General features: G+C 52.0%; 1 protein-coding gene and 1 long non-coding RNA gene across 2 annotated transcripts; both read right to left on the reverse strand.

The window, feature by feature from the left end:
- Window positions 1-215: 215 nt before the first annotated feature.
- Window positions 216-5,394, reverse strand: LOC117065802. Its single transcript, XR_004430043.1, has 3 exons — window positions 5,163-5,394; window positions 2,843-3,028; window positions 216-447 (listed from the first exon to the last, which is right to left on the reverse strand). It is a non-coding gene; the product is annotated as an uncharacterized LOC117065802 (long non-coding RNA).
- A 3,427-nt stretch (window positions 5,395-8,821) lies between these two features.
- On the reverse strand, window positions 8,822-12,613 carry EGR1 (early growth response 1). The gene is made up of 2 exons (XM_033181086.1): window positions 12,035-12,613; window positions 8,822-11,362 (listed from the first exon to the last, which is right to left on the reverse strand). Exons 1-2 carry the CDS (start codon window positions 12,336-12,338, stop codon window positions 10,038-10,040), a joined length of 1,629 nt encoding a protein of 542 aa, XP_033036977.1. The 5' UTR covers window positions 12,339-12,613; the 3' UTR covers window positions 8,822-10,037.
- Between the last annotated feature and the right edge of the window lie 15,055 nt (window positions 12,614-27,668).

Raw genomic sequence — 27,668 nt, forward strand, 5'->3', positions numbered from 1 at the left:
ATATCACATTTTGCTTATTTGTGCACTGGTTGAATAGACACTTGGATTGTTTCCACTCCGGCTATTATGAATAATGCTGCTATGAACATTTGCATGCAAGTCTTTGTGTGAACATATTTTTATTTCTGTTAGGTAGATACCCAGGAGTAGAATTGCTGGGTCATATGGTAAGTGTATGTTTAACTTTATAAGAAATAACTAAACCATTTTCCAAAGTGGCTGCATCTTTTTACGTCCCCACCAGCAAAATGTGAAGGTTCCGGTTTATTCACATCTTCACTGATACTTGTTATTGTCTGTCTGGAAAGAATAACTGTGAAGGACAGCCCCCACACATGCCAGGTCATCAGCAAGTGTCAGTTTATCAGAGTTGGGAGCACAGACCCAGACCTGCCTTCCAGCCTCCGCTGTCCTTCTCTCCTCTGGCGGCTCCATAGCCCCACACTCCTGATGTCCAAAGAGGAAAGAGAGAAGTTTTAGTTACAGTACCAACCCCAGTCCGAGAGGTGAAAATGTGGTAGATTAGAGTCTATGACAACCGGTGGGTGAATGGGGCCCGTGTTCCAGAAAACCCATCAGGAACCGCCCACAGGAGATGGTGATAAAGGCAAAGTGTACAGATAAACTCTCGGGACTAGTCCCCCAAGGGCAGCGTCCCATATCATCTGACCCTTAGCCTCTTCCTGTTTTTGAGATAGGAGTATCTGATCAATCTCAGGCTCACCCTCTCCCAGACACCTCTCCTCTTTAGAAAAGTATCACCATGGACTTTTGTCCATTTGCTGAGCTGACTAAATAATGACAATCTACCTTGCTTAGCCCAGATACCTCATTACCAGGAAGACAGAAACAAATGGGGCCAAGCATGGTGGCTCACGCATGTAATTCCAGCACTTTGGGAGGCCAAAGCAGACAGATCACTTGAGGTCAGGAGTTCGAGACCTCTACTAAAAAAGCAAAAATTAGCTGGGCACGATGGCACGTGGCTGTAGTCCCAGCTACTCAGGAGGCTGAGGCAGGAGAACTGCTTGAACCCAGGAGGTGGCAGTTGCAGAGAGCCGAAATGGCACCATTGCACTCCAGCCTGGGCAACAGAGTAAGACTGTCAAAAAAAAAAAAAAAAAAAAGATAGAAACAAATGGGAGAGAGCTTGGAGTAGAGCAATAAAAATGACAAAGGGACCAGGGCGGTGGCTCACGCTATAATCCCAGCACTTTGGGAGGCCGAGGATTATGAGGTCAGGAGATCGAGACCATTCTGGCCAAGATGGGTAACCCCATCTCTACTAAAAATACAAAAATTAGCTGCGTGTGGTGGCACATGCCTGTAATCCCAGGTACTCGGGAGGCTGAGGCATGAGAATCGCTTGAACCTGGGAGGCGGAGGTTGCAGTGACCCGAGATCCTGCCACTGCACTCCAGCCTGGTGACAGAGCAAGACTCTTGTCTCTAAAAAAAAAAAAAAAAGACAAAGGGGCTGGCTCTGTTTGCTTGAGCAATGATTAAAGGAATCAAAGCTTTTAGGAGACTTTGACTCTGTGAGTGTGGGAGAAAGTGGGTGCTTCTTGTGTTAAGCACCAGAGATGTGAATAAATGTGGCTATTGTGGGAAGAAGGAGCCAGAACAGTTTGGGGGAAACTTTGGAGTAAATGTGGACACATCTACACAAGGACTTGTACTCCAATGATCACAGCGGCTTTATCTGTAATAGCCCCAAAGGAACCAGCCCAGATGTCCCTCCACAGGGAAAAGGATGAACAACTGAGGCATAGCCATATAGCAGAATGCTACTTGGCAATGAAACGGAGTGAACTATTTGCAGTGTACACACAGCAACATCAATGTATCCTGAACATTGATGCTAAGTGAAGGAAGCCAGATCAAATCAAGGACATATGGAATGATTCCATATATGAGACACTCTATCTTCTTTTTCCGGCTGGAACCATGGAGAGTGTAGAAGAGAAGAAGGTTACTGTTATGCCAGAAACCCTTAAGAAAAAGCGAAGGAGGCCAGGCGCAGTGGCTCACGCCTGTAATCCCAGCACTTTGGGAGGCCGAGGCAGGCGGATCACCTGAAGTTGGGAGTTTGAGACCAGCCTGACCAATATGGAGAAACCCCTCTCTACTAAAATTACAAAATTAGCTTGGCGTGGTGGCACATGCCTGTAATCCCAGCTACTCAGGAGGCTGAGACAGGAGAATCGCTTGAACCCAGGAGGCAGAGGTTGAGTGAGCCAAGAACGCACCATTGCACTCCAGCCTGGGCAACGAGAGCAAAACTCCATCTTTAAAAAAAAGAAAAGAAAAGGAATTTTGAAAAATTGAAAAATCAAGCACCTGAGAAAGAAGTTTGCCCAAAAGATGCTTCAAAAGGCAAGGAGGAGTCTGGGCGTGGTGGCTCACGCCTGTAATCCCAGCACTTTGGGAGGTCGAGGTGGGTGGATCATCTGAGGTCAGGAGTTCAAGACCGGCCTGGCCAACTTGGTGAAGCCTGGTCTCTGCTAAAAATACAAAAATTAGCCAGGCATGGTGGCAGGCACCTGTAGTCCCAGCTACTCGGGAGGCTGAAGCAGGAGAATCGCTTGAACCCGGGAGGCAGAGGTTGCGGTGAGCTGACATCGTGCCCGTTGCACTCCAGCCTGGCCAACTAGAGCGAAACTCCATCTCAAAAAAAAAAAAAAAGAAGGAAAAAAAAAGAAAAATAAAAGAAAAAGAAAGAAAGGCAAGGAGGAAGCTTATCTGTGAAAAAGAAAAGCACGGTCACAAGGAATATAGGCAGATGTACATAACTGAAATTCGAATGGCGAGGATGGCAAGAAAAGCTGGCAACTTCTATGTACCTGCAGAACCCAAACTGGCATTTGTCATCAGGATCAGATGTATCGATGGTATGAGCCCAAAGGTCCGAAAGGTGTTGCAGCTTCTTTGCCGTCGTCAAACTTCAGTGGAAACTTTGTGAAGCTCAACAGGCTTCAGTTAACATGCTGAGGATTGTAGACCCATATATTGCATGGGGGCACCCAAATCTGAAGTCAGTAAATGAACTAATTTACAAGCGTGATTATGGCAAAATCAATAAGAAGCGAACTGCTTTGATAGATAACACTTTGATTGCTTGAGCTCTTGGTAAATATGGCATCATCTGCATGGAGGATCTGATTCATGAGATCTATACTGTTGGAAAATGCTTCAAAGAAGCAAATAACTAGCTGTGGCCCTTCAAATTATCTTCTCCACAAGGCGGAATGAAGAAAAAGACCACCCACTTTGTAGAAGCTGGAGACACTAGCAACAGGGAGGATCGTATCAATAGGCTTATTAGAAGAATGAACTAAGGTGTCTACCATGATTATTTTTCTAAGGTGGTCGGTTAATAAACAGTATCTACTCTTGACCGGGCACAGTGGCTTATGCCTGTAATCCCAGCACTTTAGGAGGCCAAGGCGGGTGGATCACAAGGTCAGGAGTTCGAGATCATCCTGTCAAACACTTTGAAACCCCGTCTCTACTAAAAATACAAAAAAAATTAGCTGAGCATGGTAGCGGGCGCCCATAGTCCCAGCTACTCGGGAGGCTGAGGCAGGAGAATGGTGTGAACCCGGGAGGCAGAACTTGCAGTCAACTGAGATCGTGCCACTGCCCTCCAGCCTGGGCGACAGAGCAAGACTCCGTCTCAAAAAAAGAAAAAACAAACAAACAGAAAACAGTACCTACTCGCAAATTGAAAAAAAAAAAAAAAAAGAAAGAAAGAAACTAGAGAATGCAAACTGATTCACAGTGATAGATCAGTGACTGCCCGGGCACAGGGGTGGAAGGGAGGAAAGATTACCAAGGAACATGAGGAAACTTTTGGAGGTGATGGTAATGTTCAGTATCATAATTGCGATTATTTCACCTGCATACACATAGGTCAAGACTCATCAAGTTGTACACTTCATATGTACAGTTTATTGTTCATCAGTAGTACCTCCAGCCGGGGCAACATATTGAAACCCCATCTTTACAAAAAATACAAAATAGGTTTCTTTTTTTGTTTTTTTAATTTTAAAAATATTTATTTATTTATTTAGAGACAGAGTCTTGCTCGGTCGCTCAGGCTAGAGTGCAGTGGCACTATCTGGGCTCACTGCAACCTCCGCCTCCCAGGTTCAAGCACTTTTCATGTCTTAGCCTCCCGAGTAGCTGGGATTACAGGTGTGTGTCACCATGCTAATTTTTTTTGTATTTTTAGTAGAGACGGGGTTTCATCATGCTGGCCAGGCTGGTCTTGAACTCCTGACCTCAGGTGATCCCCCAACCTTGGCCTCCCAAAGTGCTGGGATTACAGGCATCAGCTACCGCACCTGGCCTAAAAAAATACAAAAATAGTTAAAAAAAAAATATTTGTTTGAAACCAGGTCTTGCTCTGCTGCCCAAGCTGGAGTGAAGTGGCATGATCTCAGCTCACTGCAGCCTTGACCTCCCAGGCTCAAGCAATCCTCCTACCTCAGCGTCCCGAATATCTGGAACTACAGGCGTGGGCCACCATGCCTGGTTTATTTTATTTTTTTGTACAGACGGGGTCTCCCTATGTTGCCCAGGCCGATCTTGAACTCCTGGGCTCAAGCAATCTCTCGCCTCGGCCTGCCAAAGTGCAGTAATTATAGGTGTGAGCCACCATACACAGCCCTCAATAGAGTTATAATAATAATTTTTAAAACCCTAAGTGCCAAGGAGAATGGGCTTGTGAAGAGAACTCCCTGGAAAGGGAAATGATCTTTTACTTGCATCTGAGTTGCTGGGCCGCTGATCTGACCTGAGAGATCATCTGAAGGAAGCTTAGACACAGAGGCTCTCCTAGGCCCTAGTAATGGAGATAAGGAGACTGGGAGAAAAATTACTGAAGTAGAGGGTTAGATTTGCTATTTGGGTGCAAAAATCTTATTAGCACCCAAAGGTTTCTGGGTAAAATGTTGAAATGTTATTTGTTTGACATCTGATTCTTCTAAACTTGGCCTCATTTCCCTTAGGACTCTGAGATATCGCTCTGCCCAATGGCTTCCCCTCTCCAACTGCACTAAGTGTGGACTGAAACAGTGAAAACAGTATGGATGCAGGGAGGGGGACTGGCAGGGAATACCTCTGACCCTATAGTACCCTTACCTGGCTCCAGTTCCATACCTGGAAGATAGGGGCGGTTCTGAATAGGGGGAAGGTGGAAGGAAACACACTGAAAACTCCAGCTTGCCGAAAACCCCGGGCCAAGCTCCGCCTTCCTGAGTGCTTGGAATCTTTCAAAACAGGTGAGAACGAGGCTGAACATTCCTGAAATTCAAGCAAAAAGAGTACTTTTCAGGCAAGAGGAGGAAGGGTCAAGGGTCTTTAGGACCTGGTTCTTTTACTTCAGAATCAAAACCTATCCTTGTCCTCAGCCCAGTCCCCCACCCCCAACTCCCTTCTACCCTACTCCTCTCTGTCGTTGCTGACATTCCTGAAGCCCTAGACAATGTCCCCAGGTAGCAATCAATTGTTCAGCACTCTCGGGGACCCTTCTCCAACCTTAACCTTTATAATGATGAGAGCTCTTACCAGTACTGTCTCGTGCCCTTGGTTTTCTAGTTCCCTAGCAGGAGTAGGAATTTAAATAAACACTCATTATTCTTATATTTTTATTTTCGTATCAGCCAACACATTCATTATACTATAGAACTGTAAAAGGGAGCAGCTTTATGCCCCATTCCCTATTTCAGCCATGAAAAGAAACTTAAGTTTGGACTGTCAGAACCTAAAGAAACCCTGGTGACAGGACTAATAAAAATTAGATAGCAGCCAAATGTGTTGGCTCACGCCTGTAATCCCAGCACCTTGAAAGGCCAGGATGGGAGGGATAACTTGAACTCAGGAGTTCGAGATCATCCTGGGCAACAAAGTATGACCCTCCCATCTCTTAAAAAAAATAATAATAATTAAAGGTTGGGTGCAGTGGCTCATACCTGTAATCCCAGCACTTTGGGAGGCCAAGGCGGGCAGATCACCTGAGGTCAAGAGTTCAAGACCAGACTGGCCAACATGGTGAAACCGTCTCTACTAAAAATACAAAAATTAAGGGGCTAGACGCGGTGGCTCACACCTGTAATCCCAGTACTTTGGGAGGCCAAGGTGGGCGGATCACGAGGTCAGGAGATCGATATCATCCTGGCTAACATGGTGAAACCCCATCTCTACTAAACATACAAAAAATTAGCTGGGCGTGGTGGCCGGGCGCCTGTAGTCCCAGCTACACAGGAGGCTGAGGCAGGAGAATGGTGTGAACCCAGGATGCGGAGCTTGCAGTGAGCTGAGATCAGGCCACTGCACTCCAGCCTGGGCAACAGAGCGAGACTCTGTCTCAAAAAAAAAAATTAGCCAGTCCGGGTGGTGGGTGCCTGTAATCCCAGCTACTTGGGAGGCTGAGGCAGGAGAATCGCTTGAACTCAGGAGATGGAGGTTGCAGTGAGCCGAGATCATGCCATTGCACTCCAGCCTGGGCGACAGAGCCAGACTCTGCCTCAAAAAATAAACAAAAAATAAAAAATAAAAAAATAAAGTAGTCATCTATAGTGCATCTGTATTCTCAGCTACTTGGGAAGCTGGAGGAGACTTTGAGCCCAGGAGTTTGAGGTTGCAATGGGTTGTAGTCACATTGCTGCACTCCAGCCTGGGTGACAATGAAACCCTGTCTCAAAAATACAATAAAATAAAATAAATATTAGCTAGCAACAAGCCATCTGCATGAGAATGACCTTGTTATCAAGGCCAGTTCCAGGACCCTATCCCAAATGTAAGGTATCAGTCAGTTGCTCTGTTCATGGGGCCTGGGAATCTCATTCTGATGTACATGTAACATACAAGACTCTCTGCTTTAAAGGAACAGGGTCTCAGTGCTCCTTCTTTCATATTTTATTCTCGCCATGTTTTATTTCTTGGGAGTCTGGAGTGAGAAACTCTTAAGAATGTGTAACAGGCATGGACTTGTGTTCCTGGGCTTAGAGTGAGATGAGGAGGGGTAGGTGGGGCTGAGAAGAGGTGTGCCAATACAAATATTGTCCCATCAGGACCTGGCAATTTTGCCAGGAGGCTCACAGGGATGTGTCCCTTGCTAGAGAAAGTGCCCAGTTCCCCCTGCTCTAGGCTGAGGAGTCTGGTGCCATGGGAAAGGGCAGAGGTTAACAGTGCTGGTCAGGGAAGGCTAGACTGCACAAGAAATAACTGGGCCAATGTCAGGGGGTTATTGGAATTCCCCTGGCTCCAGAAAGTGTGGGTTGAGAACCACCTGGGAGACCCTTAGAGGAAGGAGAAGAGGTAGAAGCAGATTAGACTTTCACTTCACTCAGGGCCTGATAACCATACCAGGTCAGGGGGATACCTCATTGTCCCTCTGATTTTAGGGGTCAGAAGTTGGGAGAGGAGCCAAGGCTTGCTAATTCCAGGACATTAAATCTATTGTACCCATCCACCCAGTGAATGGTGGAGTCTGACCAATTCATAAAATACGTAGATATCAGGGTGGGAGGTCGTGCTTCCACTCAGTAATCCGTCTCATCCACATTGCTGAGTAGACTCAGCCAGTGTCCTCCCTGCCTCACCCACAAACCAAGTCAATCAGGTTGACTCCTGCTTGTGCTTCCTAACTCAATTTTTCCACCCTTCCTAATTCCCTGGGTGGGTTGGGTGCCTTTCACTGTGCTCCCAAAGAGCCCCATTCTTGCCCCTATTGCATAACACAATACCATGTTGTAATTTTTGTCTTATATCTATCTCCCCAGCCAACAATTCACATTCCTGGAAGAGGAGCTGCTCCCATGGTGTCTGTTGTGGCCAGGTCAAGGCCTCTCACAGAGTACACAGATGCTCACGTGCCCACAGGGATTGCCCCAGCAGTGGGAGTGGTCCCTCAGGGGACTGAGGCCAAAAGAACCTGGAACCTCAGGCCTCCTACACAATGGGAACAGATTTGGCCTGGATGGGAACTTTAGACACCAGACCAGCCTTCTGCCCACTCTATCCTCTGTCCCACGAAGCTGCCAAGGATGGCAGTTCCAGCTGGCAAGTAACAAGAATTTCTTCCTGGAAGGATTCTTGGCTTGAGAACTGGCCTTTACCTCTTCTAGGCTTCTTTGATGACCTCAAGTTGCTGGGGACATGGGGAATGGGAGGGAGAGGCTGAGTTGGCCCCAGCATTGTTACTGTTTCCCCAAAGCCCTTGTGCCCACTTCTTACCTCCCCTAACTGCACATGGCAGGGATTCCCAAGATCACGGATTTTCCAACCCTGAGTAGAGGTGGGGGATGGGACTAGCCCAACATTTGATGCCAGTAGAGTAGCACTGCCTCTGGTCACACATGTCCCAGCCCTCACTCTGGCCTTTCTTGGCTTTAGCTAACCAGGGTAAAGCTTCAGCCCAACAGACTGAGGAGGAACAGGCCCATTATCAGGAAGAGAAAAACCCCAGCCTGGGCAACAGGGCAAAACCCTGTCTCTATAAACATTAGCTGAGTGTAGTGGCGCATGCCTATAGTCCCAGCTACTCAGGAGGCTGAGGTGGGAGGATCACTTGAGCCTGGGAGGTCAAGGCTGCAGTGAGCTGTGATGACACTACTGCACTCCAGCCTGGATGGATAGAGCAAGACCCTGTCTAAAGACCCATACTCAGTCCTCAAAAATAACCAACTCCAGTTTCACACAGTGGGCCTGACTCTGGCTGGAGGATCCTTGTATCTCTAAAGGCCATCGTCAGAAAACCTCACAGCCCTCAATAGGGCAGAGTCCTTCCCCTAACCCAGGAAACACCCAATCACAGCTACTTTATTTTCCTTTTAATTTTTGGAAGGATATACACCACATATCCCATGGGCAATAAAGCGCATTCAATGTGTTTATAAGCCAAACAGTCACTTTGTTTAAGCAAACACAAGTACAAAGTAAAATAGAACCACAAAATAATGAACTGCATGTTCATAACATACAAAAATCGCCGCCTACTCAGTAGGTAACTACAACATTCCAACTCCTGAATATATTTATAAATGTACATTTTCAGTTAAAAAAATAGACTTTTGAGAGTTCAGATTTTGTTTTAGATTTTGTTTTCTTACATTCTGGAGAACCGAAGCTCAGCTCAGCCCTCTTCCTTATTTTGCTCCCAAAGCCTCCCCCAAATCATCACTCCCTGTCCCCCTTAAGGCTAGAGGTGAGCATGTCCTTCACAATTGCACATGTCAAGCCATCAGCAAGGCGCATCACACAAAAGGCACCAAGACGTGAAACTTTTTAAACCAAAAGGACGAAGAAAAAACTTTCAAAAAAAAAAAGAAAAACCAAACCATATTTTGCCACATGTGAGAGTACAGTCGAGCAGTATTTACAAAAAGGTTAACGGAACAACACTCTGACACATGCTCTGAGAATACCTAGGACTGCTGTTTCAAAAAAAAGGTTCAAACTTATTGTCACAGCATCATCACAAAATAGAGGATCACCATTGGTTTGCTCGGCTTTTCTTTTTTTTTTTTTCCCCAAGTGAGGACCTAACTCCAAATAATACAATAGAATATGCAAATTATCTTCACATCAAGAGTACCCCAAGAAAAACGAAATCCATGGCACAGACACTGTACAAGGTTGCAGGGCAGGGCTCTGAGGGGCCCAAACCCCATTTTGCCAACTCGATTTTCTAGCATTGAAGGGAGCAAGGGGTCAGGCATATGATGGAGATGATACTGAAATGATTTATCCAAAATCCATGCAAATCAAGTTCTTTGGATAGAGGTGAAGAACTTGGACATGGCTGTTTCAGGCAGCTGAAGTCAAAGGGAATAGGAATTGGGGAAGGGGAAGTGGGCAAAAAGGATTGTTGGCCAAGAGACCTTCCACTCCAAGTAGAGAGGGAGGACTTGGCTCTGAGAACCTCCATCTGACCTAAGAGGAACCCTCCTCTCCTACCGCCATCTCCTCCTCTTGTCCTTTAAGTCTCTTGTGTTTCTTTTTCTCCCTTTTCCCTTTGTTTCCCCTTTCCCTTTAGCAAATTTCAATTGTCCTGGGAGAAAAGGTTGCTGTCATGTCCGAAAGCCCTGTGGAGGCGCTGAAGGAGTTGGTGACAGCTGAGGAAGGGAAGCTGCTGACCTGGGCCGGGAAGGCAGGGGGAACGGAGGAGTACGTGGTGGCCACCGACGGGGAGGGGAAGCCACTGTGCACAGGGGATGGGTAGGTTGAGGAGCCGGGAGAGGAGAAGGAGGTGGGCACAGGGGACGGGTATGAGGTGGTGGCCGGGGATGGATAAGAGGTAGTAACCGGGGATGGGTAAGAGGTAGCAACCGGGGATGGGTAGGAAGAGAGAGAGGAGGTGGCCGAAGAGGCCACAACACTTTTGTCTGCTTTCTTGTCCTTCTGCCGCAAGTGGATCTTGGTATGCCTCTTGCGTTCATCGCTCCTGGCAAACTTTCTCCCACAGATGTCGCAGGCGAAGGGCTTCTCGCCCGTGTGGGTACGGATGTGGGTGGTGAGGTGGTCGCTGCGGCTGAAGTTGCGCATGCAGATGCGGCACTGGAAGGGTTTCTGGCCTGTGTGGATGCGGATGTGGCGGGTGAGCTCGTCAGAGCGGGAGAAGCGGCGATCACAGGACTCCACCGGGCAAGCGTAAGGGCGTTCGTGGGGGGGCGTCTTGCTGGGTCGGTTGGGGTACTTGCGCATTCGGCTGGGTTTGATGAGCTGGGACTGGTAACTGGTATTGAGGGCCTTCAGGTCCTGGGAGCCCGACTGAGTGGCAAAGGCCTTGATAGTAGACAGGGGGGTGAGCGAAGGCTGCTGGGTGCGGCTTTCCAGGCCCTGGAAGGGCTTCTGGTCTGGGGTACCCAGGCCCAGATCCCCCTGCTGCTGTGGAAACAGGTAGTCGGGGATCATTGGAACCTGGAAGCCACCCTTGGCAGCAGGGTAGGCAGGAGGCGGGTACTGGAGCGCTGTCCCTGCTGAGCCCGGGAAGGCCTGGCTTTGTGGCTCAGGGAAAATGTCAGTGTTCGGCGTGGGGAAAGTGGGTGCCGCTGAGTAAATGGGACTGCTGTCGTTGGATGGCACTGCACAGCTCAGGGGTGGGCTCTGGGAGGCGGAGGAGGAGGAGGCCGCTGGAGATGGTGCTGAGGACGAGGAGGCTGGTGGGTTGGTCATGCTCACGAGGCCACTGACCAAGCTGAAGAGGGGCTCGGGCCACAAGGTGTTGCCACTGTTGGGTGCAGGTTCCAGGGAAAAGCGGCCAGTATAGGTGATGGGGGGCAGTCGAGTGGTTTGGCTGGGGTAACTTGTCTCCACCAGCACCTTCTCGTTGTTCAGAGAGATGTCAGGAAAAGACTCTGGCAGGAGAGAGAAAGGGGAGGCCTGGTTACTGGAGAGCAATCAGTGGAGGAGGAGAACGACCCGAGCTGCCAGGCAAGAGGTCGGCCGGCTACCATTGACTCCCGAGGTAGTTAATAATTGATAGCAGCAGATTGCAATGTTCCTGAACCCGCTCCAGTGGCAGAGCCCATTTCAACAACAGCTGACGCAAATACGGAGAATCCCCCTCCACTGCAGCTCGCAGCGCTCCGCAGCGGCTGCGCGGGCGAGGGATTCCCGCCAGCACTCCCACGGCCGCGGCTAGTGCGCGCCCCCAAACCCGGGCTGCCGGGACATCCACGGCCAAGGATCACGGTCCTTCCTTGGGGACAGGCGGCAAGCAAGACAAGGCAAGCCTTTCTGGGGGGGGCCGCCCCGCTCATCAAAATAAGCCCTCCCCCTCCACCCACCCACGCAGCTCCAGAGCTCTCCATCCAAAACAAAAGCTCTGTCCTCTGCTGCTAGGGATGAGGGCCGGGGTTGGGCTGTGTGGGGTCCCTTGGCATTCCTCTAACACATGACCCTGGGGATGCGAGGAATGAAAGGGAAACCCGGCTCGCATCCTAAGATCCAGGAGCACTCCTGCGGTGAAGGACTGGACGCCAGGATGGTGGCGAAAAGGTTCCCCCTCAGCGTAGGCCACTGCTTACCTGCGGTCAGGTGCTCGTAGGGCTGCTCGCCCGTGTCCGCCTGAGGGTTGAAGCTGCTGCTGCTGCTGCTGCTGCTGCTGCCGCCCCCGCCGCCTCCACCGCCCCCGCTGCTGCTGCTGCTGTTACTGCCGCTGCCCTCAGGGGCCCCGGCGGCGCCGAGGAACTGGGGAGCCCCGTTGCTCAGCAGCATCATCTCCTCCAGCTTAGGGTAGTTGTCCATGGTGGGCGAGTGAGGAAAGGATCCGAACGGGTCAGAGATCTGCAGCGGGGACATCAGCTGCATCTCGGCCTTGGCCGCGGCCATCCTGGACGAGCGGGCGGGAGAGCTGGTGTCGGGGCGGGTGGGCGCAGCCCGGGGCTGGAGCTGCGGGCGACAGTTGCGGGGGCCTGGCCGGGTTACATGCGGGGCGCGGGGCACACTGAGGAGCACACAGGCGGGTACCCCGACTCGCCCTGGGCGCGGGCGGGCGTGGACGCGCCGCGGCTGCGGAGGCTGGGACGGGGCCGGTCCTGCGGCGGCGGAAGCTGGCTGCGGCGGCGGATGGCGGCGGCGGATCCCCAAGTTCTGCGCGCTGGGATCTCTCGCGACTCCCCGGATCCGCCTCTATTTGAAGGGTCTGGAACCGCCCGGGCCCGCCTCCGTCGTGACGTACATGGCCATATATGGGAAGCAGGAAGCCCTAATATGGCAGGACCAGCCGGGAGGACCCGGAGTGACGTGAAGCCCCCCATCCGACAGCGCCCGGCACCTCCATCCTGCACCCTGGGGCCCGGGCCCTCGCCGGCATCCCAGGCGCCCAGACTTCGGGGAAGCCTAGGGCTCGAACCGCCGCCGGTGCCTCCGGGACCCGCGCCGCTCCGGAGTTCTCGCTTTGCCCCTGCCCCTCCCTCCGCCTTCTTCCCTCCGCCTTCTTCCCTCCTCCCAGAGCCGGAAACGGCCGGGCCACATCGGGCCACTCCAAATAAGGCGCTGCCCAAATAAGGGTTGTTCCGGCGGGGGATCCTTCCTGCTCCTTATATGGCATTTCCGGGTCGCAGCTGGTTGCTCCCTCGCTCCCTCCCTCCTCCCTGGTTCCAAGCCGGGAGCCCGAGCGCTCGCGGGAGCTGGGGACGCCCAGGCGGGGAGGGCTTGGGGCGCGTGGCGCGGGGCGCGCGGCTGCTCAGGCGGCTCCCAGGCGTGAACTAGGCTGGGGAAGCCCAGACCCAGAGCGGGGGCGAGGGCGAGTCGGGCCGGGGTTCTGCGGCTGTCATCCAGAGCCCGCCCGCCCACCTCAGGGACCGTGAGAGCGAGCCGGGAGTGCGGGGGAGGAGCTGCTGGGCCAGCCTGGGCAGGGGCCGCCCAGGAGAGGCGGGGCCTTGACCCCGGGCCTCGACCTATGGCACGGTGTCTTTCCGGGTGTCGCCGGGGAAACTGAGGGTGGGAAGTCATGGCCACTTGGTTCATGGGACACTGCATAGCAGTGAGCTGCCTTGCCTCTGCCACCTGTCAGTGGGATGGGGCTGCTTGCTGGTGCCTGGGGTCCCCTGTGTCCCCCTGGAACCAAAAGGCTGTTCCCTAGTCCCTACCGGCAAAGAGCCCACCTTTGGGGACCGAAGTGGGGAAGCTGATTGCCCCGGGAGAGACCTGATTCCTGTTCTCACTAGGAAATAATGGTCCTTGTGGTGGGGGGTCACTTCCCCCGCTTATCCAGTCCAGGTGGAGGGGTGGCCGACGCTGCGGGAATCCGTAAGCGGGGGCTTCCCTATGGGCTATTTGGGGACCCCGGGCTGGGCGCGAAGAGAGGACCGGCTAGGCGGCTCGGTGCTGCCCCCTGGAGGTTCCCTCTCCACTCCCAGCCGCGGGCTCTTCCGCCGCCTCCTCGCTCCCCCTCCCGGATGCAGCGCTGGGCGCGGAGCCAGGCCGGGGGAGCCTTCGACGCAGTGAGCGCGAACTGAGCAGGCGCTGCAGCCTGGGCTCCCCCTGCAGTCTCTGGGGAGCCGCCACTGCCGAGGCGCCCGGACTCCGGGATAACATTCCTCACCCCAAGCCTGGCCAAGGCGAGGGGAGAAGGAAGCAGGGCGTGGGTGGTTGGGGGGGAGAACGATTCCCGCAGGTCTCCTGGGGGCCGGACGCGAACAGGGAAGCCCTCCCCGCCCCCAAGACGCAGTCAAATGCGCACCCCAAAGGGAACAGGGATTCCGGGAAGGGAAGGCTCCTCCTGCTCTAGCTCTGAATCCAGAGGAGGTGCTGTTTTTCTGGATTTAAAAAGAAAACAGAAAGTGTATGTGGGGAAGGAGGGTGCTTGACGACACCGAGAGGGAAGGGAGAAAATGAGGGCCTAAGGGAGGAGGTGAGGGCCTTCGTGAACCCCTACAGCCTCTGGAGGTCGGGGTAAGGGGGTTTAGGTGGGGGAGGGTGTAAATCTTGGACTTCATCCCTCTGCAGCTGTCCCACCTCCAAACATGTTTTCTTATAAAAATCAACTTAAGGAATCCAGCAATGAACCAGGACCCCCTTGTCTCGGAGCCTGCCATCTCAAGTACGCTGGGGAGGTGGGGGGCTCACTCCCACTGTCTACAGAGTTGTCCATTGGGGCAGGAGTGATGCGCCTTTCAGAGGACTCCTGCTGCAAGGGCAGAAAGGCCAGGCTATTGTAGCGCAGATGGTCCTGTGTCTGAATGTTCATTTTGCCACTCCCTGGTAGGGTACCTTAGCCAAATTTATTTTTTTATGTTTTTATTCTTTCTGATACGGGGTCTCATGCTGGCACCCAGGTTGGAGTGCAGTGGCGCGAGCTCACTGCAACCTCCGCCTCCCAGGCTCAAGTGATTCTTCAGCCTCCGCCTCTCGAGTAGCTTGGACTACAGGTGCCTGCCACCATGCTTTTTTTTTTTTTTTTTTTGTATTTTCGTAGAGAGGGGGTTTCACCGTGTTGCCCAGGCTGGTCTTGAACTCCTGAGCTCAAGCTATTCACCCACTTCGGCCTCCCCAAGTGCTGGGATTCCAGGTGTGAGCCACAGCACCCAGCCAGCCAAGCTTTTTGTTTGTTTTTGTTTTTTGCTTTTTTTGAGACAGTCTCCCTGTGTCACCCAGGCTGGAGTGCAGTGGGGCGATTTTGGCTCACCACAACCTCCGCCTCCTGGGTTCAAGCTATTCTCCTGCCTTAGCCTCCCTAGTAGCTGGGACCACAGATGCACCCCACCACACCCGGCTAATTTTTGTATCTTTAGTAGAGATGAGGTTTCACCATGCTGGCCATCCTGGTCTTGAACTCCTGACCTCAGGTGATCCACCCGCATCGGCCTCCCAAAATGCTGAGATTACAGGCGTGAGTCACCGTGCCCGGCCAGCCACGCTTTTTGTGTCTGACTTTCTTCAACTGTAAAATGGGGCTAATGTTAATAATATACACATGGGGCCGGGCTAGTGAGCCTCCGTCTCAAATAAATAAATAAATAATAGTAATAATACCCACATGAGGGCCGGGCATGGCGGCTCACGCTTGTAATCCCAGCACTTTGGGAGGCCGAGGTGGGCGGATCACGAGGTCGGGAGATCTAGACCATCCTGGCTAACACGGTGAAACCCCGTCTCTACTAAAAAAAAAAAAAAAATTAGTCGGGTGTGTTGGCGGGTGCTTGTGGTCCCAGCTACTCAGGAGGCTGAGGCAGGAGAATGGGGTGAACCGGGAGGCGGAGCTTGCAGTGAGCCAAGATCGGGTCACTGCACTCCAGCCTGGTGGGCGACAGAGCTACACTCCGTCTCAAAACAAAACAAACAAAAACAAAAACAAAAAACTACATGGGAGTATTGTTGTGAGGACTGAAATTTATGTGGGCTGCCATATGTCAAGTCCCAACGCATGGTACCTGCCTTGCAATTGGCATTTGACAAACAGTGGCTATTGTTCTTTTCAGGGGCTTTGGATCCATAGGGTCATCCACAGTTCACCCATCCTCAGCCTCCAAGAAAACTCCAGTGACCCTTTTCTGGAAAGCTGTGAAGATGGGGAAAAACATACCAATCCTATCACAGGGGACATAATCCCTAAGAGTTGATGTGAATCCTTCTTGCTGCAGTAGAATGTTTCCTAGAGCAGAATTTTTCAAGTCTGTGCAGCAGAATCACCTGTGAAGGTCTGAAAAAGATAGGTTTTACCATGGACCAACTGCGTCACAATCTTCCCGAGCTTGTGAGTGCCAGCACTGAGCCAAGGTATCAGCCTGGGATTCTTGTGCTGTCCCTGGAAAGCCACCCAGACTCGGAGAGAACATCCTCTGCACCAGCCAGGGCAAACCGGTTCCCCGGCGATTCTCCTGTGTGGTTCACCTAAGGTATTTTCAGGTTCTTGCTGAAGCTTAGCACAGAAAATTCTCATAGTCTACGTCTGTATCTTTTGTTTTGCATGACCAACATCAATTCCCCTTTCTTTTTATTAATATTCCCCAGCCAGCAGTTTCCTTTGGGGAGCCACCCTAGTCCATGTGGTTGGGGGCAGATAGCCCCCCACCATAGATCTCTGAGTAGGTATGTTCCCTGGGCCTGGCCATCCACCTAGGCCCAGGAGTGGATCGTTTCCCTAGCTGTAGTGATTGAGTCAGGATGGGCACATGACCCAAACCAGGCCAATGAGAATCACTTTTTCCAGAACTCTTGGGAAAGGGAAATTCCCTTTCTCTGATGGTACTAAGCCAATAGGATGTAAGCCTGGAGGCCGTCTCTCCCACAGGCCTGGAGAGCCTGCCTGAGAATGAAGCCAATGCAGGGGAAGTCGGAAGAGACAGACATACAGAAGAAACAGACATACAGAAGAGACAGACAGACGGAAGGTCCCTGCACTCAGCCTGAGCTTTTTAGTTATGCAGGCCAATGAATTCCTTTTTTATTGAATAAAATAAAACATCCTCAGTTAGTTTCTCTTACAACCTAACCGGTTGAACACCCATTATCAACAACAATAAAAACTTCCCTGAGGACTAACTGCAGTCAAGGTTTGGGAATAAGAACCATGGCATAGGCCTTTGCCTCTAAGGCGCTTACAGCTGGGTAGAAGGGAACCTGGACTCTATGTTACAAGAGAATAAAGAATAGGAAGGAAGCAGCCCTGTTAGCCAGCAAAACTCAGTGATGTTAAGGGACATAGGAGATAAGAGGAGGGAGAGATTCCAGGGGGCTGGGAGACAGTCAGGGACATTGAAGAGGTTTTGGAGGAGGAGGAACAAGAGAAGGCCCAAACTTTGTGGTGGGGAAGTGAGGAAGTGTTTCAGGCCAGGCTTGGGGGTGGGTTGGCCAGGAGCGCCCATGTGCAGTCTGTCTGGGGAAAAAGAGACTGGAAGGTGAGGAGATGGGCTGGAGTAGAGAGATTTCCTTTTGGGAAGTAGCAGAAGGTAAAGTTAAATAAAACATTCATTCTTTTAAAAAGGTTTATTGCCCACTGTGTGTGCTGGATGCAGTGCTAAGTCTTAGAGATTCTGCAGTGAGGCTTTGCTCTCATGGAAAATACCATTCAGTGGGATAGACAGAAATAAACAGTTATGCAAATAAAAAGGATAATTTCAGATCATGGTAAGTGTGGCTTATATACTAGGAAGGTGAGGGAAAGGCATATTGGAGGAGGTGGCATTTATGCAGTGATAAAAGATAAAAAAGAGGAGAGGAAACTGGCTCTGCATAGAGGGGTGTGGTGGGGAGAGCATTGAGGGCCAGCCTTGCAAAGGCCTCAGAAGGGAAGGGAGTCCGGCTGTGATCTTTCTGGGGCCTCAGGTGAAGGTGTGGACAGCAAGAATTGTGCAGAGCCAAATGTACCAGTCCACCCCCACTCTCCCTTGTTCTGTCCTCACAGCTCATACAGGGGAGAAGGTGGCCCTTCCCAACCCTGCCCAGCCCCTGTGGTGTGAGCCCCTGGAAGGCAGCTTCCACCCAGGAATAGTAGGAGGAGCTGAGCTCAGAATCCTGTGTGCTGCCCAGGCCTTAGCCCATCACGAACAGGGCTGAAAGTCACCTCCCTAGATAGGGTTATGCTGCTGACCTGGCTCCTCAGCCGCAAGGCTGGGGCATCTGAGTCACCTCACTCCCCTCTGGTCTGTCTTTTGGCCAGTGGCACACTTCTGTTTGCTGTGACTGGGGGGACAGAAAAGGGAGGAGACGGTGAAAAAATTGGTCCCTCCCGTGGAGCTAAATCTCAGCTGGGGCTAGTGAGCGCCCCACTCGTGACCAACAGCCCAGATGAAACAACCGGCCTGGGGCCTGCAGGAAACCATGTTGGAGGTAAGGAAGGCCCCAGTCACTCTGTACCCTGGTCTAGGGCCTACTGGGCCTCAAGGGTGCTTAGGAATGACCTGGGGCTCTCAGACCTTGCTGGCCAAGTGACTGATACCAGAAGCCGGGGGAAAGGTGAGAGGCCCTCGGCTGATGTCTGCGCTTAGACCTGTCTTTGCAAACAGGAGAGGAGGAGGAGGCAGAGGGGAGAGAGAACTGAGCTTGCCCAAGGCTGCTGGGGCTCCAGGAGAAAGCCAGTGGAACCGTCCCATCTCCAACACCTGACCCAGGGCTGAGCCGGCTGCAGCTCTCAGAGGAAAACAAGCCCTTTTTCCATTGCTGCTTCCTCCTCCCCAGCCCTGGGCTACGTCAGCACCCACTGGGCTGTTCAGGCCGTGGTTTGCACGTGGCCAGCCTGAGGCTCAGGAAGTGACTCTCTTGGGGTTTGTCTGGGGCACCTGTCACACTTTCCGACCGACTTTCCAGCTGAAGGCTGATGGGCCTTGAATGGGTCTGGGGCAGTTCTGCTCCTACCCCAGGGAGGGCTTTGAGGGTGAGAAGAAACCTGAGGAGGCCAGGCATGAGATGGGACAGAAGGTGCCCTGAGGGGTCTGGTGAGAGGGGGCGGCATGAGGAAGACAAGGGAGAGAGAGGGAGGATCATCCTGGAGTGCTGAAGTTTGAGCCATCTTATCTACTCCTTCAAGATGCCAGAGGACAGTGCTAGGTGAAGGGCCGTGCAGTGCGATGCTGAGGTCTGAGGCACAGGGCGTCTGAAGAGGGTGCCTGGCGTGCTCTGGACAGCATCCAGGGGCTGCAGGGAAGAGATCACAGAGGATTGAGCCCCTAGTGACGGGGGTCGGGGGTCCTGCCTGGGAGAGTTGGGATCTGGGCTGCTATCCCCAGAGGCTGCCTGGGGAGCGATGCACCAGGCAGAGTCAGGTTAGGCCTAAAATGGAAGATCTTGGGGCATCAGCACTTGGGAGGGGCACAGTCTGTCCTCAGGGGTGGGAGTCTATAAAGGGAAGAGGGAGTGGGTGGAAGTGGGTCTTCTCTACCCTGCAGTGCCCTGCAGATATAGAACGAGGCTGCTGCCCTTGGACATCCGTCCCTCTGCCCTGTGCTGGCCAGTCCCTCTCCCAGGGCTGAGGCTGGCAGGACCCTGGGCTCAGAGGACAATCCAGCCTCTGGTGGTTTCTTTGCTCCCCCTACCCCCAGCTGAGTGTGCAGTAAAGCCAGCGGGCTGCAGAAATCTCTGGAAGCTCGTTGGGCAGGAGAGGGAGGGGAGCATTACATAAGAGCCCACTGATGTGCAGGAAGTTGAGAGCAGCCTTTAGATTAGAAAGGCAGCGTTTCCACCCAGCCCAGAAAGGCAGGAATAGCAACGGCGGTTATTTCTGGCCCCTTACCACCACCCAGCGCCGGGGCTGCTCAGCTTCTTGGTGGGTGAGCTTGGGTTCTGCAGGCCTTGGTGTGGGGGATGGGGAGGGAGGGAGCAGGCAGCCCCTGGGGTCACCCCACTCTGGCACCGGCTTCACCCCCGACTTCCACTCCAGCAAACACCAGGGTGCAGGAAAAACAGCAATAATAATATTTGTGCTGCTTGTTGCCTCTGATTTTCCTCAATCTCTGGATACATTCTCCATCCCCGCCCTCACCCCATACACGTTAACCATGTGACAGGCTCTGTGCTAAACGATGGGCATTTGTCCTCACAGTGCCTTATGAGGCAGGTGCCATCCTCACCCCCATCTCACTGATGAGGAAACGTACTCAGAGAGGGCAGGTGATTTGCTCTAGGCCACAGAGCTGCCCACTAGTAGAGTCAGGATTCCAATCCAGACAGCCTGGCTTCAGAGCCCTCCGGATGAGCCCCAGGTCCTACCAAGAACTCTTCTCTGGGACCCCAGAATGAATCAGATGAAACTTTCACTTTCACCCTGCAGGGTTCTTGAGTCAAATCGGGTAGGGGAGACAGACATAGGAACAGGTCACTTAAATTCATCCATTCAACCAGTATTTATCAAACATCATTTCTGCTCTAGGCATTAAAGATACAGAGTGGTGAGGAGGGTCCCCTTCTTTGGCAGCTTGTAGCCCAGTGAGGGAAACAGACGTTAAGAAGCACTTGGAGCCGTGTGACACACACTGTCATGGGGAAAGCACAGTGAATGCGGGGACCCTGATCCAGCTCCCACCCCCTGAGGTGCTTCCCAGGCAGTCAGAGAGCCAACTTGCCATTTAAAAAATCATCGCAGGAGGCTGTGAGGGGCATGGGGAGGGCAGATGATGAGACCGGCAGGCACCCATGCAATGGTCCAGGAGAGAGGATGGGGTCTCGATGCATCAGCACCAGCTATCATAGGGCCCCTGCAGGGGCCTCCTAGGCAGAAACAGAAAGACAGCCAGAAAAGCTGGCACCCACGCTGACTGACAAGCTGCCCAGCCCAAAGGAGCATCCATCTCCCTGGGTACAGTGGCAGTAGGGTGGTTGGGAGGCTGATGGAAGGGCCCTGTCATTTTTCCTTCCTCCAACCATCTTCCTATCAACTCCCTCCATACGGGAACCCTGTTTTAAGGCAAAGTCAACATGCGTGAGTGAGAAGGAAGATGGCGCCCAGCACAGGAGAGAGAGCTTCCATCCACGATCACGCTGACAAACAGCCATAAGAGCGGGAGGTTCTGCTTCTGTCCCTAGGAACATCCTCAGAAAAGTCTCAGCTGTACTCCTGGCAGAGGCAGCACTTCTCTTCCTAAAAGCAGGCACAGGGAGGGATCTGGAGCTTACAGGATCCAGTTTCCCTCTGGTCCAGTTGCAGAGAAGGCCATCATGGCAGGACGCAGCAGTATTTCTTTTCTTTTTTTTTTTTTTTGAGACGGAGTCTTGCTCTGTTGCTCAGGGTGGAGTGTAGTGGCGTGATCTTTGCTCACTGCAAGCTCCGCTTCCTGGGTTCACGCCATTCTCCTGCCTCAGCCTCCCGAGTAGCTGGGACTACAGGCGCCCGCCACCTCGCCCGGCTAGTTTTTTGTATTTTTAGTAGAGACGGGGTTTCACCATGTTAGCCAGGATGGTCTCAATCTCCTGACCTTGTGATCCGCCCACCTCGGCCTCCCAAAGTGCTGGGATTATAGGTGTGAGCCACCGCGCCTGGCCAACATAACAGTATCTTAAAGCTGACATTGGACTCAGTGTTTTAAAATTTTAATAATAATTATTATTATTATTGTTATTTTTGAGTTGGAGTTTCGTTCTTGTTGCTCAGGCTGGAGTGCAACCACACGATCTCGGCTCACTGCAACCTCTGCCTCCCGGGTTCAAACGATTCTCCTGCCTCAGCCTCCCAAGTAGCTGGGATTACAGGCATGTGCCACCATTTTTAGTAGAGATGGGGTTTCTCCATGTTGGTCAGGCTGGTCTCAAACTCCTGACCTCAGGTGATCTGCCCGCCTTGGCCTCCCAAAGTGTTGGGATTACAGGCATGAGCCACGGCACCTGGCCTAAAATTTTAATAATTAACGTTTATTTTTTATTGTAAAATACACAAAAATTTACAATTTGAACCATTTTCAGTGTACAATTCAGTGGCATTAAGTACATTCACACTGTTGTACAACTATCACCACTGTCCTTTTCAGAACTTTCTCATCATCCCAAACAGAAACTCTGCACCCTTTAAATAACTCCCTGTTCCTTCCTACCCGCAATCCCTGCTTTTTTTTTTTTTTTTTTTTTTTTGAGATGGAGTCTCTCATTCACTCTGTCACCCAGGCTGGAGTGCAGTGGCATGATCTCTGCTCACTTCAATCTCTGCCTCCCAGGCTCAAGCGATTCTCCTGCCTCAGCCTCCCGAGTAGCTGGGTCTACAGGTGTGCACCACAATGCCGAGCTAATTTTGGTATTTTTAGTAGAGATGGGGTTTTGCCATGTTGGCCAGGCTGGTCTCAAACTCCTGGCCTCAAGTGATCTGCCCGCCTTGGTCTCCCAAGGTGCTGGGATTAAAGGTATGAGCTATCAAGCCCGGCTGCCTGCTAATCTCTATTACAGTTCCTGTCTCTATGGATTTCACTATTCTAGGTATTCATATAAGCATAATCATACAATATTTGTCCTTTTGTGTCTGGCTTATTTCACCTGCCATAATGTTTTCAGGGCTTATCCATGTTGTAGCATGTGTCAAAATCCCATTCCTTCTTAAGGCTGTATAATGTTCCATTGCACAGATATACCACATTTTGTTTATCCACTTACCAACTGATGAACAGAGGGTTGTTTGCACCTCTTGGTGACTGGGAATAATGCTGCTGTGAACATTGATGTGGAAGTATCTGTTTGTGGACTCACAGTTCTAATTCATCATAACCTGTAGCTCTCACAAGGGGAATCAAAGTCAGACTTAAGAAGGACTTCATGATTTCTACTACCAGTGGCCAAAGTAGCAGCATCTCCCTCTCTGGGTAGCTTTAATATTCAGAGACTCCCCTGCTCCCCCTAGTCACACCCTCTCCAGATGGAGATAATGCCGGGAAGGGTTGCCCCGCTGTAGGAAAGAGGCTTTAAGAGCCACCCTGGGGTCAGAGCTCTGGGTGGTTTATTTTTAGGAGCTGGGTGGTGGGGCTTTCATTGTTTTCCTTTGGGCTCTGGTACATTTGCCACAACCCTCCAACCCCAGACCCTGCTTTTCTCTTTCTCCTTTCCCTGGCAATATCCAGGCCGTCTCACTTTTTCTCTCCCAGGCTAAATCGAGAGTGTGAAGCTGCTCTTCTTCCCAATTTAGCATTTGAATTAAAGTGAGAACTGAATGTGGCTGGAAAGCTGACTCCCATCTGTGTGTGTGAGAGAGAGAAAAGGAGCACAAGTGAGCGTGGGCACACGCTGGGGCAGCCAGGGCAAGGGCAGCCGATCTGGGCAGCTCCTGTTTAGCGCAGACACTCATCCTCGAGCGTAGGCAACAGCTCAGCTGAGAGACACTGAAGTTTGAAGGTTGCTGTTTTTCCAGGAGGGGAAGATTGCTGCAGGGGCATCACTCTAACATTCCACAAAAATGTGCCAAGTGTTTATCGTGTACCAGGCCCCGTGCTCGAGATGCTGGGCAAACAGTGGGGAGCCAGCTGGGCCCATTGTCTACGCCCCGGCCTTCGGGCTGGTGGGTAAACAGACTGGGAAGCAGGCAATGGGCACACAGGGCAATGTGTGCTGTCAAGGGGAAAGGACAGGTATGTCAGGGGCCTGGAGAGGCATCTGACAACTTGGAGGTGGGGTGGGGGAGTCACTCTGGGCTGAGACTTGAAGCACATACAGGAGCTGACCAGGTGAAGCAGGTGAACAAGGGTGCTACAGGCAGAAGCAAATGTGCATGCAAAGATTTGAGTAGGGTGGGCGTTGTGGCTCACGCCTGTAATCCCAACACTTTGGGAGGCCGAGGCAGGAGGATCCCTTGAGCTCAGGAGTTTGAGACCATCCTGGACAACATAGGCCAACCCCTGTCTCTACAAAAAATCATTTTTAAAAACTGGCCAGATGTATACCATCGACCTCATGCTGAAGTGGGACAACCGTCCAGATGGAAAGCGGGTGATGCAGCTGCAGATCCTGGAGATGAACTTCAGCCCCGACTGCAAGCGAGCCTGCAGGTACCATGCCACTTTCCTCAAGGACGTCTTCAGCACCTTGTTTCTGGACCAGCTCAGTGACTGTAATGTCACCTGCCTTGTCTAGGCACTTGCCGTCTCCAAAACCTGAGCTTGGGGCAGGATTCCAACCTCAGTTCTCTGAGCTGCTTCTGCAAAGCCCCCCATGCCCCTCCCCACACCGGCTCTGGGCACAGCCTCAGCCCCAGGCCTCTGTCCTCCTGAGCCATCCTCACACTCTGGGAGCACAGCATCCTCCTCCCACCTGCGGGTCAGAGCAGGACAGTGATGGTGTCCCCAGGGCTAAGCACTGTCCCAGGGCCTGTCCTCACCCCTCACCACCATCAGTGCGCTGATGAGTCTCTGGTTCAGCCGAGGGCTTCGTTCCTGACATGGAGAGTTTGTTCCCAGCTGCTGTGTTTCCAGGCGGTGCTGGGGAAAGGGTTCTGTGGAGCGGGACAAGGTGTCCTGGGGAGCAGGGTTCCACAGGGAAGCGTTTGGGAGCCCTGTGTCACACGGGACAGGCGGATTTCTCTTTCAGGGTCTCTGCTCTTATGTATCAGGACAACCCTGGGACGGGTGTGGGGCCCCACACTGTGCCCACAGGGGTCTATGTGACAGGTGCCCAGGAATAGCCTGAGACTACCACCCAGCAAGGTCACCTTATCACCCATCTCCAGCTCACCCAGGACCTTCACCAGCAGCCTCCCGCTGAGGTCCCGGCAGGAGGCCACCAGCTTCTGTTACTGTTTCCTTTCCCATTTGTCTTCCCAGTCAGTCCCTGTCTTCCCAGTGGTTGCTCTGTTCGCCAGGCACTCTGCGGGGTCCCGCCCTCCTCTGAGATGGGCCAGGATCTTCCGGTGAGGGGGGCCTGGGGCTGGGGCTGATTGTGGATGGCAGACCGCCAGGCAGAGCGCCAGGCAGAAAAGGATTCCAAGGAGAACTTCAGGTTAAAGTCAGATGCCACCTACCAGGGTCTACAGTCAAAATGTTTGCTTTTTCTTATTTTTTAATGTACGGGAGAAAAATGTAACATTCCAGTTTTCTTTTCTTTTCTTTTTTTTCTTTTTTCTTTTTTCTTTTTTTTTTTTTTTTTTTTTTTTTGAGACAGAGTCTCACTCTGTCACCCAGGCTGGAGTGCAGTGGCATGATCTCGGCTCACTGCAACCTCTGCCTTCTGGGTTCAAGCGATCCTGAGTAGCTGGGATTACAGGCACGCATCACCACACCCAGCTAATTTTTGTATTTTTAGTAGAGATGGAGTTTCACCATGTTGGTCAGGTTGTTCTCAAACTTCTGACCTCTGATCCGCCTGCCTTGGCCTCCCAAAGTGCTGGGATTACAGGCATGAGCCACTGCACCCGGCCTAGTTCTTTTCTAATTGTGTTTCTGAAATTTGGAGTCAGCTGCCAGCGTTTTTTGTGTGGCTGCAGTGTGCCTGGGCCAGGCTCATGGGCAGTGGGTGGGCCTAACTCCCCAGGCAGGCAGGAGCTACCTCTAGAGCCTGGCAGCATGGGAGGGCAGGGCTAGGCATGGCGGTGCCCTCTTTGAAATTAATAACAATCTTTCTTGTAGCAAAGCTGTACCCGATGAGGCCGATGAGGCTGCCTCCCCTCTCTGTGTTGTCTGGGCCCCTGTTTACAAGCACTCCTTGACCTTCCTGGGGGGAGCTGTGCTCTAGCCCCTGGGGGTCCTGTTGCAGGGGCAGGGTGGGCCCATCGCCTTTGGTGGCTCCTGGAGAGCTGTTGACATGCTGTCCTCCTCACTTGGTTCGTGCTGCAATAAAAGCCATCTTATCTCAAAAAAGAAAAAAAAGAAAAAGAAAAACTGGCCAGGCGTGGTGGTGTGCGCTTGTGGTTCCAGATACTTGGGAGGCTAAGGTGGGAGGATTGCTGAGCCCAGGAGGTTGAGGCTGCAGTGAGCCGTGATTGTGACATTACACTCCAGTGTGGGCAATGAAGCCAGCAAGACCCTGTGTCTCCAGAAAAAAAAAAAAGATTTGAGGCCAGGCATGGTGGCTCACGTCTGTAATCCCAGCACTTTGGGAGGCCGAGGCAGGCAGATCATTTGAGGTCAGGAGTTTGAGACCAGCCTGGCCAACATGGTGAAACCCTGACTCTACTAAAAATACAAAATTAGCCAGGCATGATGGCATGCACCTGTAGTTCCAGCTACTCAGAAGGCTGAGGCAGGAGAATCCCTTGAACTCAGGAGGTGGAGGTTGCAGTGAGGTAAGATCATGCCATTGCACTCCAGTCTGGGTGACAGAGCAAGACTCTGTCTCAAAAAAAAAAAAAAAAAAAAAAGTAGATTTGAGCGGTCATGGCTTCTGCAGGGAACTGGTACTGGGTAAGTTGGGCTCCAGAGTTTCAGTGACCCTCCTCTCCACCTCCTTGTCCTTCCCACTCCTCCCCTTCTTCCAGGAGAACAAAACCAGATGAGAGTGACCTGGGCTCGAGGAGTCTAGCAGCACATGAATGTCCTCTGCTCAGACTCCAAATAGTCCAGGAGCGGGCAGGGAGGCTGCAGTCTTATTCTGAGTTGGCCACCCAGAAAGCTGGACCTGGCAGGCCCAGGATGGACATGGAACAGAGGAAACGGGATCTCAATCACACCGTGAGAAATCGAGGTGTCAGGAAGGGCTTCTACCTGGCTTAGCTTACTCCACCCTTCCTGGGTTGGAGGTGCTGACTGAGTTGATCTCTGGGGGACCCTTCCTTTTCTTAGTTGATGGGACTGAATCATTATTCTGGCTGAGATGGGAATGGGGTGAAGTCTTGGCAAAGAAAGACCCTCTGTTGGCTGAGACAGGAATGAGCTGTCTGGGGGACTATGCATTTCCCTGTCAGGAAAACGACAGGCACAGTTAAGGGATGCTGGTGTAAAACTCACCATTAATATTTCAAGCAGCATTATTTATTGATCACTTTTCTGGCTGGGACAAAAGGAGAGGGTAATTCATAGGGGATGCATGGGGTCAACTTGGGAAAAAGGTCAGGGAAAGGTAGGTCATTGAGAAGCCTCACCCCTAGCCCCTGCAAGAATACTATGGGATTCCAGGATTTGGAGACTAGGGAATTCTTTTCCTTCCTTCCTTTCCTTCCTTCCTTCCTTCCTTCCTTCCTTCCTTCCTTCCTTCCTTCCTTCCTTCCTTCCTTCTTTCTTTCTTTCTTTCTTTCTTTCTTTCTTTCTTTCTTTCTTTCTTTCTTTTCTTTCTCTCTCTCTCTTCTCTTTCTTTCCCTCCCTCCCTCCCTTTCTTTCTTTCTCTCTCTCTCTCTTCTTTCTTTCTTTCTTTTCTTTCTTTTCTTTCCTTCTTTCTTTGAGGTGGAGTCTCACACTGTCACCTGGGCTAGAGTGCAATGGTGCAATCTCAGCTCACTGCAACCTCTTGCCTCTCGGGTTCAAGCAATTCTCCTGCCTCAGCCTCCGAGTAGCTGGGACTACAGGTGTCTGCCACCACGCCACACCTGGCCTGACTTTGTCTTTTTTAACTCCACAGTACCCCAGATGAAAATACAGGAAGGGGCAGGGGGCATCTGGAACAGTCCTGGGACTGCCACTATGGCCATCAGGGAGACCATATCCAGGAAATGCTGCAGCTATATGAGCTTCCCTCCCTCTGGACCCAACTTCTCCTTCCTACCTCCGCGCCCCAGTTCCCCACCCCTTGCTGCCTCAGGGGTCCCTCTCCCCTCTTGACTCTGAAATCAGCTCCAGCAGCCTCTCTAGATGCCATTTCAGAAGCCCAGGTTGGGGCCAGGTGCGGTGA

The sequence above is a fragment of the Trachypithecus francoisi genome, unplaced genomic scaffold (assembly GCF_009764315.1).
Source record: "Trachypithecus francoisi isolate TF-2019V2 unplaced genomic scaffold, Tfra_2.0 Lachesis_group2, whole genome shotgun sequence".
Taxonomy (NCBI): domain Eukaryota; kingdom Metazoa; phylum Chordata; class Mammalia; order Primates; family Cercopithecidae; genus Trachypithecus; species Trachypithecus francoisi.